Source organism: Cyprinus carpio, chromosome A20 (assembly GCF_018340385.1).
Source record: "Cyprinus carpio isolate SPL01 chromosome A20, ASM1834038v1, whole genome shotgun sequence".
NCBI classification, from domain to species: domain Eukaryota; kingdom Metazoa; phylum Chordata; class Actinopteri; order Cypriniformes; family Cyprinidae; genus Cyprinus; species Cyprinus carpio.
Window position 1 is genome coordinate 20,837,321 of NC_056591.1, and position 16,717 is coordinate 20,854,037.

General features: G+C 35.9%; 1 protein-coding gene across 3 annotated transcripts in view; it reads right to left on the reverse strand.

Annotated features, from left to right (window-relative positions):
• LOC109069124 (calcipressin-2-like) overlaps positions 1 to 16,717 on the reverse strand; it is a 60,306-nt gene that overhangs the window by 15,277 nt on the left and 28,312 nt on the right. Inside the window, exon 1 of one of the 3 annotated variants that reach the window (XM_042778086.1) lies at positions 6,666 to 6,906. The exons of the other annotated variants lie outside the window; for them this stretch is intronic. Coding sequence (XP_042634020.1) covers positions 6,666 to 6,752 — 87 coding nt within the window. The 5' untranslated portion in view covers positions 6,753 to 6,906. Of the gene's footprint in view, positions 1 to 6,665; positions 6,907 to 16,717 lie in introns of those variants that run through there. 3 annotated transcript variants of the gene reach the window in all.

Sequence of the window (16,717 nt, forward strand, 5' to 3'; positions counted from 1 at the left end):
AGAAAACATTTGGCGCATCACAAAGAGGAAGATGTGACCAAGAAGACCTAAGACAGTTGAGCAACTAAAAGCCTGTATTAAACAAGAATGGGACAACATTCCTATTCCTAAACTTGAGCAACTTGTCTCCTCAGTCCCCAGACGTTTGCAGACTGTTATAAAAAAGAAGAGGGGATGCCACACAGTGCTAAACATGGCCTTATCCCAACTTTTTTGAGATGTGTTGATGCCATGAAATTTAAAATCAACTTATTTTTCCCTTAAAATGATACATTTTCTCAGTTTAAACATTTGATATGTCACCTATGTTGTATTCAAAATAAAATATTGAAATTTGAAACTTCCACATCATTGCATTCTGTTTTTATTCACAATTTGTACAGTGTCCCAACTTTTTTGCATCGGGTTTGTACAAATACCTAGAAACCATATAGTTACATTTTGACCTAAATGTATGCTACTATAGAAGACCAGTGGACAATTTTAATAAAACTCAAAACTGTCAGAAGAATTAAATTTCACCATATAAAAATGAGGTTGTCATAATTAGAAAAGTAAAAACATGTTGTACAATTTTAAATATTATTTAAATATTATTCTTGTCCTTAGCACAAACAGTGCAGGATGAGGTACAAGCTGAAGTTTAACACTTACAGTTAGGGGTTTGATAAAATCACCCTAAGTATAAGCAATAATAAAAGTTATGTTTGCATTAGCAGACACCAAAAATATACAACATCTGAACCACAGCCATGGAATGTGTTTGAAAATAAACCCTGATGGAAACATTGAGGTTATGAGCATCACTTTCTGCCTTGAGTATTTGAGGCCTAATATACAAATTAATAAACAAATAAACTTAATATTTTAAATAGGCATAAGGTGATGGAGGTAAATATAGCTGAAGTATTATTGTACTTTCTTGCCATGGGTTACATGGTGTTGTTCCTTTTTAAGAGCCTTCAGCGGACATTTCAAAGCTTAGTATCTGTAGTGGAAATAAATCACATTCCTTTACAAATATGGACACCAAGATGAAGGGAGGAGGATGAAGGGTTATGTGCAGTGGAATATTTTGCCACTGGCTTTCTAAAAATATTACTTTATCTAATCATAATAGGATCTGTGGAATGATAGACTTAAAATGTACCTAAATAATTGTATTAATACCAGAACTTTGACACATAGGCTAGTAGTTTTTCCATTCACAGTAAATTAATCACACACACACACACACACACACACACACACACACACACACACATACAGTACATATATATAGAGCCTATAAAATTGGACATTAGCAAATCATTTACCACCACCTTGAAACACATCATTTAAAAAGAGCAACAGCAGTTGGCAATAAGTGCCCTCATTTAAAGTGGTGGAAATGAACATAGATTCCATCTGGTATTTGCTAATATAAATGTCATGAGAATAATGTTGTAAGAGAAAGCCATGATTGCTTTGGAGCTCAGACTACAGTACATATATCATTTCTTTGAACATTTTATGACACTGAGAAACCAATGAGTAGTATGTTTTACCAACTTAATGTTCTAAAAACTTGAAGTTTTGTAGATTGGTGGACCAAAATGAAAGCATCCCCTTGACTTTAGTCAATACAGTCACCATATTTAATTCAATTCAAACAACAACAAAAAAAAAAACAAGGCTCAGCACAATCCCAGGCATACAGTAGTATAATATATTGAACGACTGTACTACTATCCATCACAGACTAGTTTTCGATGGTGTCCGCTTTGACTAAAGTACCATTTTGAGATATTATTTATTATAGATGTTTTTATTTATTTTTTTACAATGCATGCTCATATTCCATATTTTTACATTTACTGTTGATTACATTTGCTGTTATCTAATGTGCACTTGAAGATCCTGAATCTTTACGACATTACAGCATTTATGATTGATTTTAGTTTATACCACTGATCTATATAATTCTTGGATTGCTTGAATTGCAGTGAAGTCACCTGCTTTCTTAATATTACTCTGAATAAATTATGTGTGTATTTTATTTCCTGATTGAGCAACATCTGTTTCAGACTATTCAAGATCTGTAGAGTTTTACTAGCATTACAGTTTCCATGTCAAATACATGATGGAGGTGGCAACCTTTATGTATGGTATTTTATGAAGGTCAGAATAAATGAGATGTATAGTTTAACGCTATTGCTACGTACTGTAGGTTTTAATAGAAGTTGCGCGAGAAAAACAGACATGCTTGATTTGGATGGGACAAAGATCACAAAGTACGTCAGTGAAACACAATTTTACCTGACTTTCTCAAGAACATGTCCATTTTAGGTGAGAGTGGAGCATTGAAGGACCAATCAGGGTGAATTATATTAAAAAGAGAGGGGAAAATAATTTGTTTTGGAAGCAGCCAAGCAGCCATGTTAGTTTATAAACATCTTATGGTGTTGTCTGGGCTGCTGTATGATCTCAACCCACTAAAGCATGAAATTACTGCGCAATGACACACTCAGTTACAAGCTTTTTGCTTGACAGATAAAAAGTCCATCAAGGAGAAGAGAGACGCTAAAAATAACATGCATTAGCCCAGTGATACCTCACTTAACTTCACATAGATATTTGCTTTCCTGCCAAGACAAACCAAAGTGAGTACAAAATGCATCAGGTGACAATACTAAAATGTAAACTGCAGATATGGCAGGAGACTCCATTAGAATGGAATGATAAGCCTTCCCATGAAGGAAAAAAAACTGAGGTGCTATGCTTTTCCACTCTGTTTGAGGATGGTGTGGTAGGCATGCAGGCATTTAAGCAATTACAGCTGTTCTTCAGCCAAGCTGTGTGTTTAGTGTTCACGTTGTGGCTTGAAACGTTCTTAATAGGGGGTGGAAGAGGGAAAAAATGCAAACTGAGCCTAACCTTAACATTAATCCTGAACTGAATGTCAAATTTAACAGTACCCTGCTTTTAATCAAGACCAGATCCTCTCCTTAAACAGACGAGTTATAAAAAAAATTCACCCCCCTCACAGTTGTCATGAAGGGCAAAATTAGCTATATAGACCAAAACCACTTTTTGTTCCAGGCTGTAAACATTTTTTTCTGCTGTAAATTTGGGCATTTTAACATGGGGAGTCTATAGGACTGACTCCCTTTTGGAGCCAGCCTCTAGCGGCCAGTCGATGATTTGCAGTTTTAGTCACTTCCGTGTTGGTTTCATGAGAGAGACTGGAAGGTTGCCGCTTGGGTAAAGTAAACAAACAGAGGTTTCAGACCTGTATACTGGCATCCTGCTGCATATTTTGTAAAAAAAAATGTAGTTTGATTAGGAAATCTCTAATCTGATTGGCTGGCTTTATGTAACTTCCTGAAGTAAGGGCACGCAGGTTTTTATCAGTCCACTTGGAAACATGTTTACAATGTACTGTGTATACACAACACATGCTATCGAGGAAGACACTAGATTTAGATGAGCACTGTATTTTCTGCCTTTTTTTTTTGAAGTAGTGTCTATATAGTTTGTATTTATTACTTTTGGATCAGGCTGAAATTCTGATCAGTCTATATACATTTTCTTCGATCTTCCCTGTTTTCTCCTAACTCGTTTGCATAGACTGTTCACCATGATTTGGAATAAATGCTGTCATGACATTATTGTGGTATTTGGCACCTGTGTTATGGCTAACTGAAACCAAAACTATTTAAATAAATAAATAAATAAAAGGTTAATTATATATACTCTAGTCAGCATTTGAAGTGGATCAAAACCTTTCATCAAAGTTGTCCTAAAACCTAAAACCAAAATGCATTCTTGTCTAAAACCATAATTGATTCTTGTCTTAGGACAATACTACTCCTAGATTGATATTGCATATATAATATATATATATATATATATATATATATAATATATATATATATATATATATAGTTTTTGGTAAATAAAATCAAGCTGATATAAAATAAAATGTAAATATTACATGAGACATTTAAACTTTTAAAAAAAGTGTTGCCTTGCGAATTAAGTAAAATAAGTAACTAAAAAACTTAAAGAAAAATTATTTGAAGCTATATAGAAATATATATAAAAAAAGACAATAGCACACAAGGTGGAAAGATCTTATGATCGTGTAAAGATGAAACCAGAATCTCCAGTCTTCTAGCATGACCAGTTATAGGACTATCAAATGATTTTTTTTTTTCTGACAGTGTTCAAAGGCTGAGAACAGGGAAAGAACAAATCTAATATTTACATAAGATGTCTATTTGGTGAAATTATATGACAGGAAAAGGAATTGTGCTGCAGTGCCTGAGATGTTCTTACTGTTATTAGAGGAAGCAGGTCACCTCCATGGTACCCAGAGAAAAAAAAAAGTGACCTTCTGACTTGCAGTGTTCTCAGCAAGGAGCAAATAAATGTGGAAAGCCCAGAAGTCCCGCTGCTCTTCCTGCTATTACTCAGCATTATGGCCCAGCTGAAACTAAGGCCAGTCAAAGCGCAGGCAATTTGAAACATGTCACAAGAAACTCATGAGGCAGGAAGAGACAGACACGGGGGTTCAGAAACACTGAATGATCTCATAATGGTGAATAGGAGGGACGCATATGGGAAAGATAAAGATGGATCATGAGACTGGAAAATATCGCCATGTCAGTCTATATTCTTGACAACATGAAAACTTCAGTAAGTTTTCCAAAGCCATATGATAGCTTTGTGTGATGCACAGTACTCAAAGTATTTATTTAATCTGGAAGTGACAGAGATTATAAATCAGTCACATTTTAGGATTGTTCATCACACAAAGGCAACATATAGCTTCAGAAGACTTGTAATGTATAGTGCACGTGGACTCCTTTTTTGTGGACTATGGATTGTTGTTATACAGTATGTCAAGTGCAGTGTATAATTTATTCAAAAAAACAAACAAACCTTAATAAAAAAAAAGTTTTCATTGAAATTTAGCAGTTTTATTTAGCCCCCCAAAATATATATTTTGTCTGCTGTCATAACCAAGGCCTTGTGGGTGAGGAGACATAATATTTGCCAAGAACAGTATCTAAAGGACTGTTCGCACCAACACAAATGAACATTTGCATGAAAATTCAGTACAATATTCGCAAAAGTGAGATTATTTGTCTAATCAGACCAATGCAAAAAAAAAAAAAGGCAGATGGACATGAAAATCGACATGAAAATGCAAACTCAGTTAACCCCGGTACACAAGGTGCTGCGCAATTGTTTGTTTCTGACACCCACTTGTCACAGAGTAAAGATCAAGAAAGTCAAAAGTATTTACATGTTTTTAAACAGCCATTCAGATTTTTCTTATTTGCTATGGTGTTTTGTACACCAAATACAAGAGTACAGAGTACTGTAATTTAGCAAAATCTCTGTCACCTTTTAAGTCACCTTTATTTCTATATGGCTTTCTACAATACAGATAGTTTCAAAGCTCTGTAAGTTCCACCAAGTCATAGTTTTATGTAACAACAGTGGCTCTGTGCACTTAAATGAAAATGCAAATATCATTGGTTGGACAGTTTTATACCTCTTCGTAAAGAAATGTTCAGTGTTCATATTGGTCTGAAAAGATGCATCAACAGCCATTCGTTCAAATTAAAATCGGGGGGAAAAAACATTTTGCAACTGAGCATTCATCTTGGTGTGAACATGCCTTAAGCATTTCACTTTATCAGAATTCGGTCAAATGAAGAAAAAAAAACCTATCCTACATTATTTCCTAATTAATTATAGGTTTCACTAAAAAAAAAGTAACATTGCAGTTTAATTTTACTTTGTAGATGCTTCCATGATGCAGGAAAAAAATTCCAATCTATTTTTGGATACATAGTGCTTAGGAGGACTTCTAGTCATCTTTAAATAAATAAACTTCTTAGCTACTGACATTCCTTCCATGCTTGACGAGGACACGATGCATAAAAATTGTCAGCAAATGTAGTTGGGACAGAGAGATAAGCCATAGATCAACCTGGCCCCCAAAAACCAAAACCTACTAAACAAAATCAGTTCAAAACAAAATAACCAAGTACATTAGTTCAAATAGAACAGATTTCACTATTTCCAAAGGGTGCAATGAAGCATTACAAACACCCATCCAAATGAAGGATGTGGAATCAGTGATGACCTTGTAAGTCTGACAGAGTGCATGGTGTGAAAGATGAGCATGTCAAAGTCTTCAGAGAGTGATGGTCAGTCGGGTAAGACCATGACGCACAGAGATTAAGTGCTGTGTGAATAAAAAGAGCCGTGACAACAAGCGTATGACTCAAACCAAACCTCTTCGCACAAAATCTAAATAACCACCAGGTAAAATTATTAGACAGAAAATAATTTAAAGAGGTACATTTACACAAACAATCACTTGAAAGACAAGATAAAACAGTCAGATTTGAATCAATGAGTCTTTCGGGGCAAAAGTGGTTTGTGAACCTAATGTAATCTGTTTTTTTTCTGTAGATATCCACAATGAGGCACTCTAGTCTGTTACTATGTTGACATACAAACATTATCTAAACATAATTACCCTTTTTATTTGTACTTCAGTATGAAGGATGTCAATGTGACACAGTCTTTAACATCTCTCAAAATCTGCTAGGCCAACCCTAAGTCGTACGTACCCCAAACAAGGTTGAAAGTTCCTGCCCTACCTTGACCTCCCGACTGGTGAACACCTCCACGTCCACCGCGCAAGCGATGAGGGTGGAGATATTACAGTCCACGCTCCTGGAGGGCATGCTGGGCTCACTCAGATTGAAGGGATGACCGGTCCCTGACAGAGTATGTGTGAGGAGCGCGTCTGAATGCACGCAAGGCTGTGTGTGAGTGTTTGGATGTGCTCTGAAGAGCCTGCTGTAACTCTCAGAGGTGTGTAAGTGTGTATGTGTGTGCGAAAGCCCCCACCCCTCCTCTCCTCCTCTCTCTCACTCAATCCATGCAGTGACATCACTGCCTCATTTTATGAATGCTCGCTTGCACTTGCACACACCAGAGCTGTTCCCCTCTTATTTTGTCTTTTGTAGCTGTTCTTGGGTTAAAAAACAGTTTTATGTGGCTAGAATGTGTAATGCAATAACATATTGTCTATTTCAACACCTTTCCACCTCTTATTTTTGTCAGTTGATTCCATTTTCCCTCTTGATAGGGCAAAGGAAGACAGGAGAGTGACTCAGCACTGCAGATTAATATAAAGTCGCATCACAGACACATTAGTGAGCGGATGGAAAAGAGAGCTCTAGAACAAGAACGACAGCGAGAGAGAGAGAGAGAGAGAGAAAGATGAGAAAGTCTGTGGATCCAGGCAAGACGGATATATTATTAATATCTTACTCATTTACGTGACATCATTCAGCATGCAACAAAAAGGCATGGGCACTTTTCTAAATATAGGTGGCTATTTTTGTTTCTGCAGCTTGACATCACACTGTATTGATGTTTATATAACAATGTATTAAACACATAATGTAGACAAAACACTTGGGTTAAGTTGCAAAATAAAGCAGGCTGAAGGGGACTTCTCAGATTATTCAATTTTCGATAATGCTTAACTGTAAATACTTAAGGCTGGATATATTGAAAATTTACAGAAATTTCATTATAATTTTATAGATGATAAAATAACTAAAGGTTTTCTAAAAATATTATGATAAGTTATATTATATATTTTTTTATAACTAAATATTATAATAACTAAAAATATTATAAGTTAAATTAGTATTAATATGAATATGTGTATTTTAATTTCAGTAGCAAAAATTTGAGTTAGTAAGTTTGATTTGTTTTTGTGATTCAATTCAAATATATGCATATACAATATATATATATATATATATATATATATATATATATATATATATACAAATATATATATATACTGTATATTTTAAAACTTTTTTTCTAAATAACATTTTTAAGGATGGTACAAATGTCTGTTGTTGTTTTTTCATATAGATTTTGCCTATATTACCTAACACTATTAGGTATAATACAAACAAATCAATGGATATGACATCAAATAAGTTAGAAATATGCCAAGGCAATATTAGAGTGATACGATCAACATGAAACTTGCACAGCCTATGTAGGAAATTGGTTGGCTGGGACATTTATACGTTGTAAAAACAAATTTGACTGCTATATGTCAGAACTGTCCAATGAGAATCAGAATCCAGGTAACAGAGCAATATAAAGCTGGGTCAGAATGGAAAAACAGAGACAGAATGGGAACAAAAACAGATATAGAGCATGTGAGCTACAATCGGAAAGGTCAGTGGCCGTCCTAAATGAAGCATGCTAAAAGACTCCAGACAGTTGAGTCATCATATTGTCTGCACTGCGTCCCTAGAAGATCGTGTTTACTTTTCCAGCACTCTGAGAGAACTGATAGAATGGACCTGTGCAATGTATGTTACATTATCCTTTCTCGATGGAAGCACTGGTTTTATCGCAGCGAGTCAATAAATGAACAGCTTAAATGACTCTGGCACTAAGGCAACCTTGAGAGGGGAAAAGGCCTCACTACATAACACCTGGTGCAGAAAAGCCCAGATGGAAGCTGCTAATCTAAGCAGGCTTGACAATAATGGATGGATACGAGGCTCCTGGTATATACGCCAGTTGGGCTAGCTGATAGTGACTGTGCAAATGGCATTAGGGTCCTTGAGGATGACAAGGCTAGAACAGAGTAATACTTCCTGAGATGCCATGAAACTTTTCTAATTAAGAGGAGAGGACACCATCTGTAACACACACACGCGCGCGCACACACACACACACGCACACAGGCACACTGTTAGATGGATTGGATGCTACGCCATGCACTACGAGAGTTTTTTTTTTAAGTTTGTGTCTGAATATTTAGCAATAAACCTCAAATACATGGTATTTTATATTTATAATCAATGACTTATAGTCAGTTTTATGTAAAATGAATGGGAAAAATACTTCTGAAAACCACTGAAAAAGTGAGTTGTCTCTGTTGTGCCTTATTGAAATGCAGTGGTGGGCCGTCAGGGCCAGCAAGGCCTTCCCTTCACTCCATTTTCACGTCCTTTGTTTGGATGGTCAAAGAGCATAATAGCCAGTGCTAGCAAATAGCACATTGTAAATCATTTTTGTTGTTTTTACAGTATTATTACTGTATTCTCAGGTTTCTTACCTTATACTGTGTACAGTATGTTATTGTAGATTTTCAATGCATTCTGGGAAAATATTAGCCTACTGTAAATCTAAATACAGTAGTACTAAAAGACCGCGAAAAACAACCACACACCTCCTCGGCACATCTCTGTGACAGACTCATCGTGCAGATGAAAGCCCACTATAGTATGGTAGGTTAATTTTCATTTTTGACCTTTTTATCGCTTTATATGTTTTATTTTGATGTTATTTGCAAGATATTTGCAAGTTTCCATAAGAATATCTAAGGAGTGCTCAATTTCTGAGTCAAGCTGAGCTAACTGGCTTTTTCCTCCTGCAGCATCACTGGCAGACCGCCGGAGAGACTCATTGTGAAGATTAAAGTCCTAAGAGTATGTTAAATTGGTAGGTATACGTTAAAACACATGTATACACTTTTCTTTGTTGTCTTATATGAATTATTTTAATGTTACTTGTTTACTTTCCCAGTAAAGCTGTGTTGACTAGTATTTTCCTCCTGCTGTATGCGGGTAGACTCGTGAAGATGAAGAGGATGTTAAATTGTTAGGTCAACTTGTAATCACATGTAATCAGCTTATTTGTTTTATATCAATGTTATTTGCTGTAAATTGTATAAATACATTTGAGTTAATAAATGTCTGTAAGAACATCGGGGTGGACTATATTTTTGTCATTTTATTAGGTTAATTTTGATGCTTCAGCTAGAGATGATGTACGTGGTGCAGCTGCGGCTGCATTGAAAGGAGATGTTGAATTGTGTTAACTGAGTTTGCTTTAGTAATGGCATTCATTCTCGCTACATGAGATACCTGTCTGTGATGCAACACCCTGTTATACTGAATTTCTGTATAATATTGATGGTTTCTATAGCCGTGGCATCATAATGATGATATTAAGATGTGGATTCATTCAGGTAGGACACCACTGAAGACCTCGTGTGAAATGCACAGCCCACCACTTCATGGATTGAATGTGATTTTTTTTGTGTTTACGGACACATATAGTGTCACCATGGCTTCTTTTGAAAATTATTTATATTATATGGCCAGAGCAGTCACTCCAGACATCCTTCAAACAACCCTGGATTTCGAGTTAAATCTTCTTTGAGGAGATTGTGACTTGTGGAACTATTCTGAATGCTGATCTTTCCCCACTGTTTTTCTCGGTGCATGTCATGGAAATGGTGCTGTGGCTAGTTTGTGTGCCCAGTCAGTTGTGATATGTTTCTTCCAGTCTCAGTTTGCAGTTTTTTTAATGCTTTCTTGTGCTAGGTCAGGCCATTGTTTCTGTACAGTTCAGGGGTTGTAGGTGGTCTATTCCTTCATTTTAGTTCAACAGTTTGCTGTCTCTACATGCTAAAAGGGTCATATAATTTGCAGCATGCTATCTTTGCACTTTGATCCCTTTCTAGACAAATATGATGAATTCTGCATAGGTAAAGCATGTTCTCCGAAAACAACATGCTTGGCGTGCCCTAAGAAGGTGTGCCCTTCCTCGTCATCTGTACCTAGATTCGTGACATTTAAATCTACAATGACTAACGATGACTAACTAAAATGCAGTAATGTTTGTTAACATTATTAATGAAAGTCATTATAAAATCTGACAAAAGAATTGGGTTTTTCCTTGTGACCTTGTTGGAAGGAGACCAATGTAAAAACTAAAAATAATATTTGGCTGAACTGCATGTTCTGAATTGGAGGAAGCTATGGATTCAATTTAAAAGGTTAAAAACGGAGTCCTTGCACTTTACAAGATTTGTAAACACATTGTGAAATTCATTTCATGCCAAGGAGGATGTCGGAGTTCAAAAGGAAGCAGCAGATAGTGTGGCTCAGTAAATCTAGTTTTTGTGTGTTATACGCTTGCATTAAAAACATTATTTTACCATATATATACTATTTTAGTGTTTATCAATATTTTCAGCTAGTTTTTTATGTTTTCAGTGTTTAATTTGAGTAATTTTGTTGTGCTTTTGTCATTTTTTATTAGTTATTGTTTTTTCTTAAGTACAATAATATAATATGCAACATTGATTAAAAGCATATATTTTGACCGGTGAGATTTTACTGTGGACGGGACTATGTGACAACCTAAATGTTGTCAGATTCAGATGATTAGCACTACAAGACAGGATATATCATTTGGGGCTTTGTTGCATTGTACCTGGCAAGGACAAAGTGTTAAGCACAAACTAACTCAACAGTTTTTCGTTCAGAACATGACTACTCTGCTCACTTACACATCAACTGATCATTTGCTGAGTAAACAGGGTCTTATACCAACCAGCAGGCATTTTTCCACTTTTCTGCTGTAGAAGAAGTCATGATACAACTTTACTTTATTTTCTTCCTGCTCTGTTGTCACATTAAAATTAGCTCATGCTGGAGCATCAGGTAATCTCAGACAGGGCAGGAGACCATGTGACATAATAAATATGCACCCTGACTGACAGTGATGCAGACAGCCCTTAGTCATCCATTACTTTCATTCTCTCTCTCTCTCTCTCTCTCTCTCTCTGTGTGTGTGTGTGTCTCAGGGGTAGGTCACACTCTACAGGTGCAGAATAGCAATAGCAGTGGCAGTATTCCAGAGACTCTAAACCTATGTACTGTATCTGGGCTTTGTTATGGAAATGCTGTAATCCTCAGTTTCGTCCAGCACAGTGCTGAACACAGTATGCAATAAATTCACATACACCGACTCAGTGCTCAGACACATACAAACTATGCAAAAATAAATTCAGATTGGCAGAGAAAAGAAATGCCAATGGTAGTGTGTATGTGTGTACAGTATATACATATATATGTGTGTATGTGTAAAATACTTTCATTAAGCAAGGATGAACTTTCTAATATTCTGAACCTTGTATTCATTAAAGAATCCTGAAAAATGTATCATGCTTTCTACAAAATATTATTAATAAGAAACAATAGAAATAATAAGAGTTTCTTATGATTTCAGCTTTGCTATCACAGGAGTACATTACAATTTATAATATAATTAATAAATGTAAAAAAAATAATACTGCACTATGTCCATGTCACTAATCACAATTTATGACATGGACCATGATAATTTATGTAAAACTGCAAGCATAATGTGCACTTTGGAACATTTTCAATGTGAAAATAATGTTAGATGGCATGATAATTTGGTTTTACACAAAATGCAAATTATTTTTATGTGTTTACAGACAAAAACACATGCAATCACACATTCACACTCCATTTGTGAGCGCTGTTGTCATTAGATATACCTAAAGGATATTCAGGTGGCCCAGATGTCCTTTATTTCCTCTCTGGACATGTTTAATTTGATGAAGCAGATAGTGTTTGTGCGTCTGCAGGGAGCGGCCAGAGAGTGGAGATTATTAGCTCAAACTGAAACCACCTGAATATACTGCACAGCAGACTCCTGTGTGTGTTCAAATGTTGAACCATCAGTGATCTGCAGCAACAGATGAAGATGAAGAGAGATGAAGAGTGCGTGTGAGAGGCCTGTCTGGAATGATGATCCGAGTTAAACTGATCTTTCCAGGGAATGTTGAACTGACAGAATGAGGTAGAGAGGGTGTTGAGAACAAGATGGGAGAAACTGAGCATGTGTTTGAGGGATACATATAGACTAAGGATATGTTTGCAATGGCGTACTAACATACTATCACTCTTTCTGCATTATGCAGTATGCACTTTCCTTATGGTTTAAATTGTTTGGAAATTTTGTGCAGGGTACAACCAAAGCACACATGGTATTATCATACAATACGCGTGTGTGTCTGTTTCTGGGTACCACATTAATCACGGCATACTTTTTTTATGACAGAAAAAAAAAACTTTTTTTTTTAAACTGCAGACATATCAATTTAAGCAATAAAAAATGGTTGGTGTACAATACATTATATACTGTACAGTAAGCTAGTATTCCCTTCCAAATATAGCCACCGAAAAGAAAAATAAATGGGAAACAAAGAGACAAGAGTGTTCAAAATGAAAGAGAGCAGTGAAACAAGGAGACAAACACACAATGAGAATGAGAGGGAGGTGAGGAAAGGAAGAAGAGAGGACAGCAGCGAGCTGATTAATGGCACTGCTGATGAAAGGCTAGTATTGACGTCAGACACACAACAGACAGAGAAGAAAGAGAGAGAGAGAGAGCAAGGGAGAAAGCCTTTCACTCTGTAGCTCCCACACCATATTCACAGAATATATGGACACACAATTTCATTCAACTAGACAATGTTACATTCTCTCACATTCAGCATAGTTTAAAAGCAGAATGAATTTCCCTTTGATGAGCACTCTACAAGTTCCTTTTCATCCTGAATTAGCTTTATAAGACTGAAATGTGAATTAAAGAACCTTATAAATTGCTACTTCGCTCAGAGTCGTAGCCTAGCAGTTGCTCCAATACACTGAGCTATGATGCTAGTATAGCTAATATATCACTAGCTGCACTATTTATAAGGGATGGTGCCAAATAAAAGCCTTGCTTATGAGTACAATTTTTACAGATTAAAAATTTCTGTTTCAGATTCCTCTGGTCACAACTATGTCTCTTCTGTTCACAAAGGCTGCATTTAATTGATCAAAAATAGTGTAAAAACAGTAATATTGTGAAATATTATTACATTTAAAATAACTGTTTTCTATTTGAATCTTTTTTTTAAAATGTAATTTATTCCTGATGGCAAAGCTGAATTTTCAGCAGCCATTACTCTAGTGTTCAGTGCCACATGATCCTTCAGAAATCATTCTAATATGCTTAATTGCTGCTTGTTATTATCAGAATTTCAAACATTTGTGCTTTTTAATATTTTTGTAAAAACCATGATACATTTTTTCAGGATTCTTTGTTGAATAGCAAGATTTTTTTTTGCCTCATATAGCAAATGTAAAAGATTGTAATGCAAATCTTGGCTTTTTACAGATTTTTATTTTGCCTGTGGATTAACCTGTATGTGATTAGGTGAAATTTATACACACAAAAAGAAGACATACAATTATTTTCTGCAAAATGACTCATTCAAGAGTCATAACCTCAGTCTTGTCATCTAGAGCTGCCTAATACACCATGACCAATGCAGTGTTTAACCTTTTCTGCTAGTAATATTCTCATTCTCGTGACTTGACATTAATCTTTGCTCCGAACACATTCTCAAGGTCAAAGCGCTGCCTCGTCTGGCCTGTTGTGGGCAGCAGAGCCAGACGGTTAACTTGATGACATCAGAGTACCAGCAGAGAAGGGGTGGGGGTTGGGGGGGGGGGGGGGGGGGGGCATGCTGCGGATACCACCTACTTTAAGAATGTCATGTCTGATAGACCTCTCTCTATGGGATCAGGGCCAATTTCAAAGAGATTAGGGACAATTTCGATGGGATTTAGTACATTTCGTATCGGATTTTAGCTGACCCACAGAACAATTTATGACTGGGATTATATAGAGATAAAATTAGGTTGAGAGCAGACTCCAAAAAAGCAGACAGATGTGTTCAACTTAAGAAAACATGTAGAGATTGAGAAAGCCTAGCTAAGAAATAAGTGTTCTTGAAGACTTCTTCAAGTTCTTCAAGACAGACTATCTAAATTTTAGATATATAAAGATATATATTAATTAATTACTGAACAAATTCATATGTATACACACTAACATTCAAAAGTTTGGGATCAGTATGTTTTTTTTTTTTTAAGAAATTAATACTTCTGATTATTATTGTTATTCTGTTATTCAAAAAATAACAATATACAGTACTAAACATTTATAAAGTTACAAATGATTATTATTTTAAATAAATCCTGTTCTTTTGAACTTTCTATTCATGAAAAAAAAAGATGTCATGTGAGACTGAAGACTGGAGTAATAATGCTGAAAATTCATCACAGGAAAAAAAATTACATCATTAAAATATATTTAATAATACATATATTGGAATATTAAAATATAAAAACTATTATTTTAAATTGCAATAATGTTTCACAATATCACAGTTTTTTTTTATTACTTTTGGTATGAAACAAAGTGTCAGCTTTGTAATTTTTTAAAGAAATAAATAATAATAAATACTGTTTTGTGGCTCTTTAATGTGTAGTGACAGATCAATGTAGCACCTCGGTTCAAGCGGCACGTGAACCGATCATCTCTTCCTCTTTACTAGTCATAGCATAAAATTAAACATGAACGAACATCAGAAGGTATGGTGTTTCAACCACGGAAAGATGGTTTAAGTCCACTGACGTTAATCCACTCTCCTGTCTGGTTTATTTGTCCGACAAAATGGCAGATTCTGCATTATGATTGGTCATTCAAGCTCCTGGCGAAGGGGTCAATTGTCTTGAATTGTCTTAAATTACCCAAAGGCATGAAAAATATTATTCTTTTATATTTAAATTAGCCATGGCAAGACAAAGTGTGTCGCTTTATCCTGATTTTGATGAAAGGATAATTTTAGCACTATTCTGAAATGGTGAAATGTTCATGACCTTTCAGAAAATGACAGAAATTCTTCTATGATTTATGTATAAACGCAGTTGGACTTTGTTAGTGGACAAAGTAAATAAACAATTGAGAGCGTTACAAGAGTTTATTTTCTAAAAATCCACAGGGCCAAATGTGCCCATAGTTGAAGAAATGCCCATAAACAAATCTGGGTCTGATGTGGTCAGTGCTGCTCGCTGATGCACAGGAGGTTTAAATTCATGCAGGTGCCTATAGTTTGACAGAGTGAATCTTTGCTCTAAAGTGCTTTTTAAAGTGCTTTGCCATTCACAATAGTGTTACACATTGCTCGGCACGTACATCGGCACACAATCACACACACACACTTCAGATATTACCAGGAAAAGGCCTATTTACACAAACGATACCTATCTCCAAATAAAACACAACAGCTGCACAATCGACACACACAACAGCTGACTTCCATAAACACACACATGCATGCATTCACTCTCAAATGAACTCTCTCTGTGTCTTTGAAGCTGTGACAGGCAGTAGAACTGCATTAACCACTTGGTGGCCGAGTGGTGAGACTAAAGGACTAACGTGGGGCAGTGACGCCTACTTGCTTGCACATGAGTCACGGTGGCTCTGATCTGAGCTCTGCGGCGTGAACGCTGAACATGGCAGCCTGGCCATACAACACCAGTCAAGCATGAGACAGCCAGTATGTCCCTGCCAATCAGGGGCATCACAGCTTCTCAGGCCTGATGTGGGTTTAAAGCTCTCCTTTACGGCACAGTTCCCAAATCATCTCAATCATAGGAAAGCTACTGGGTCTTGCACAGTAAAAGAGAGCTCACAGCTATTTCTGGAAACAGATTCAAGTGCCAAATGTATAAATGTAAATGCAAATGAGTGTTGGCTGTTTATGCTAACATGTGGACATATCCGGCAATGCGACAAAGTTGAGAAACATTTATCTTTATGTTGGAAATGTGAACTGGACTAATCAACTAAAAAAACTATAACATCAGCGTTAAGAAATTCCTTAAATAAATGAAGAACTCTGCAACAGAGAAAGTAACTGGTAGCATTGTGTCTGAAA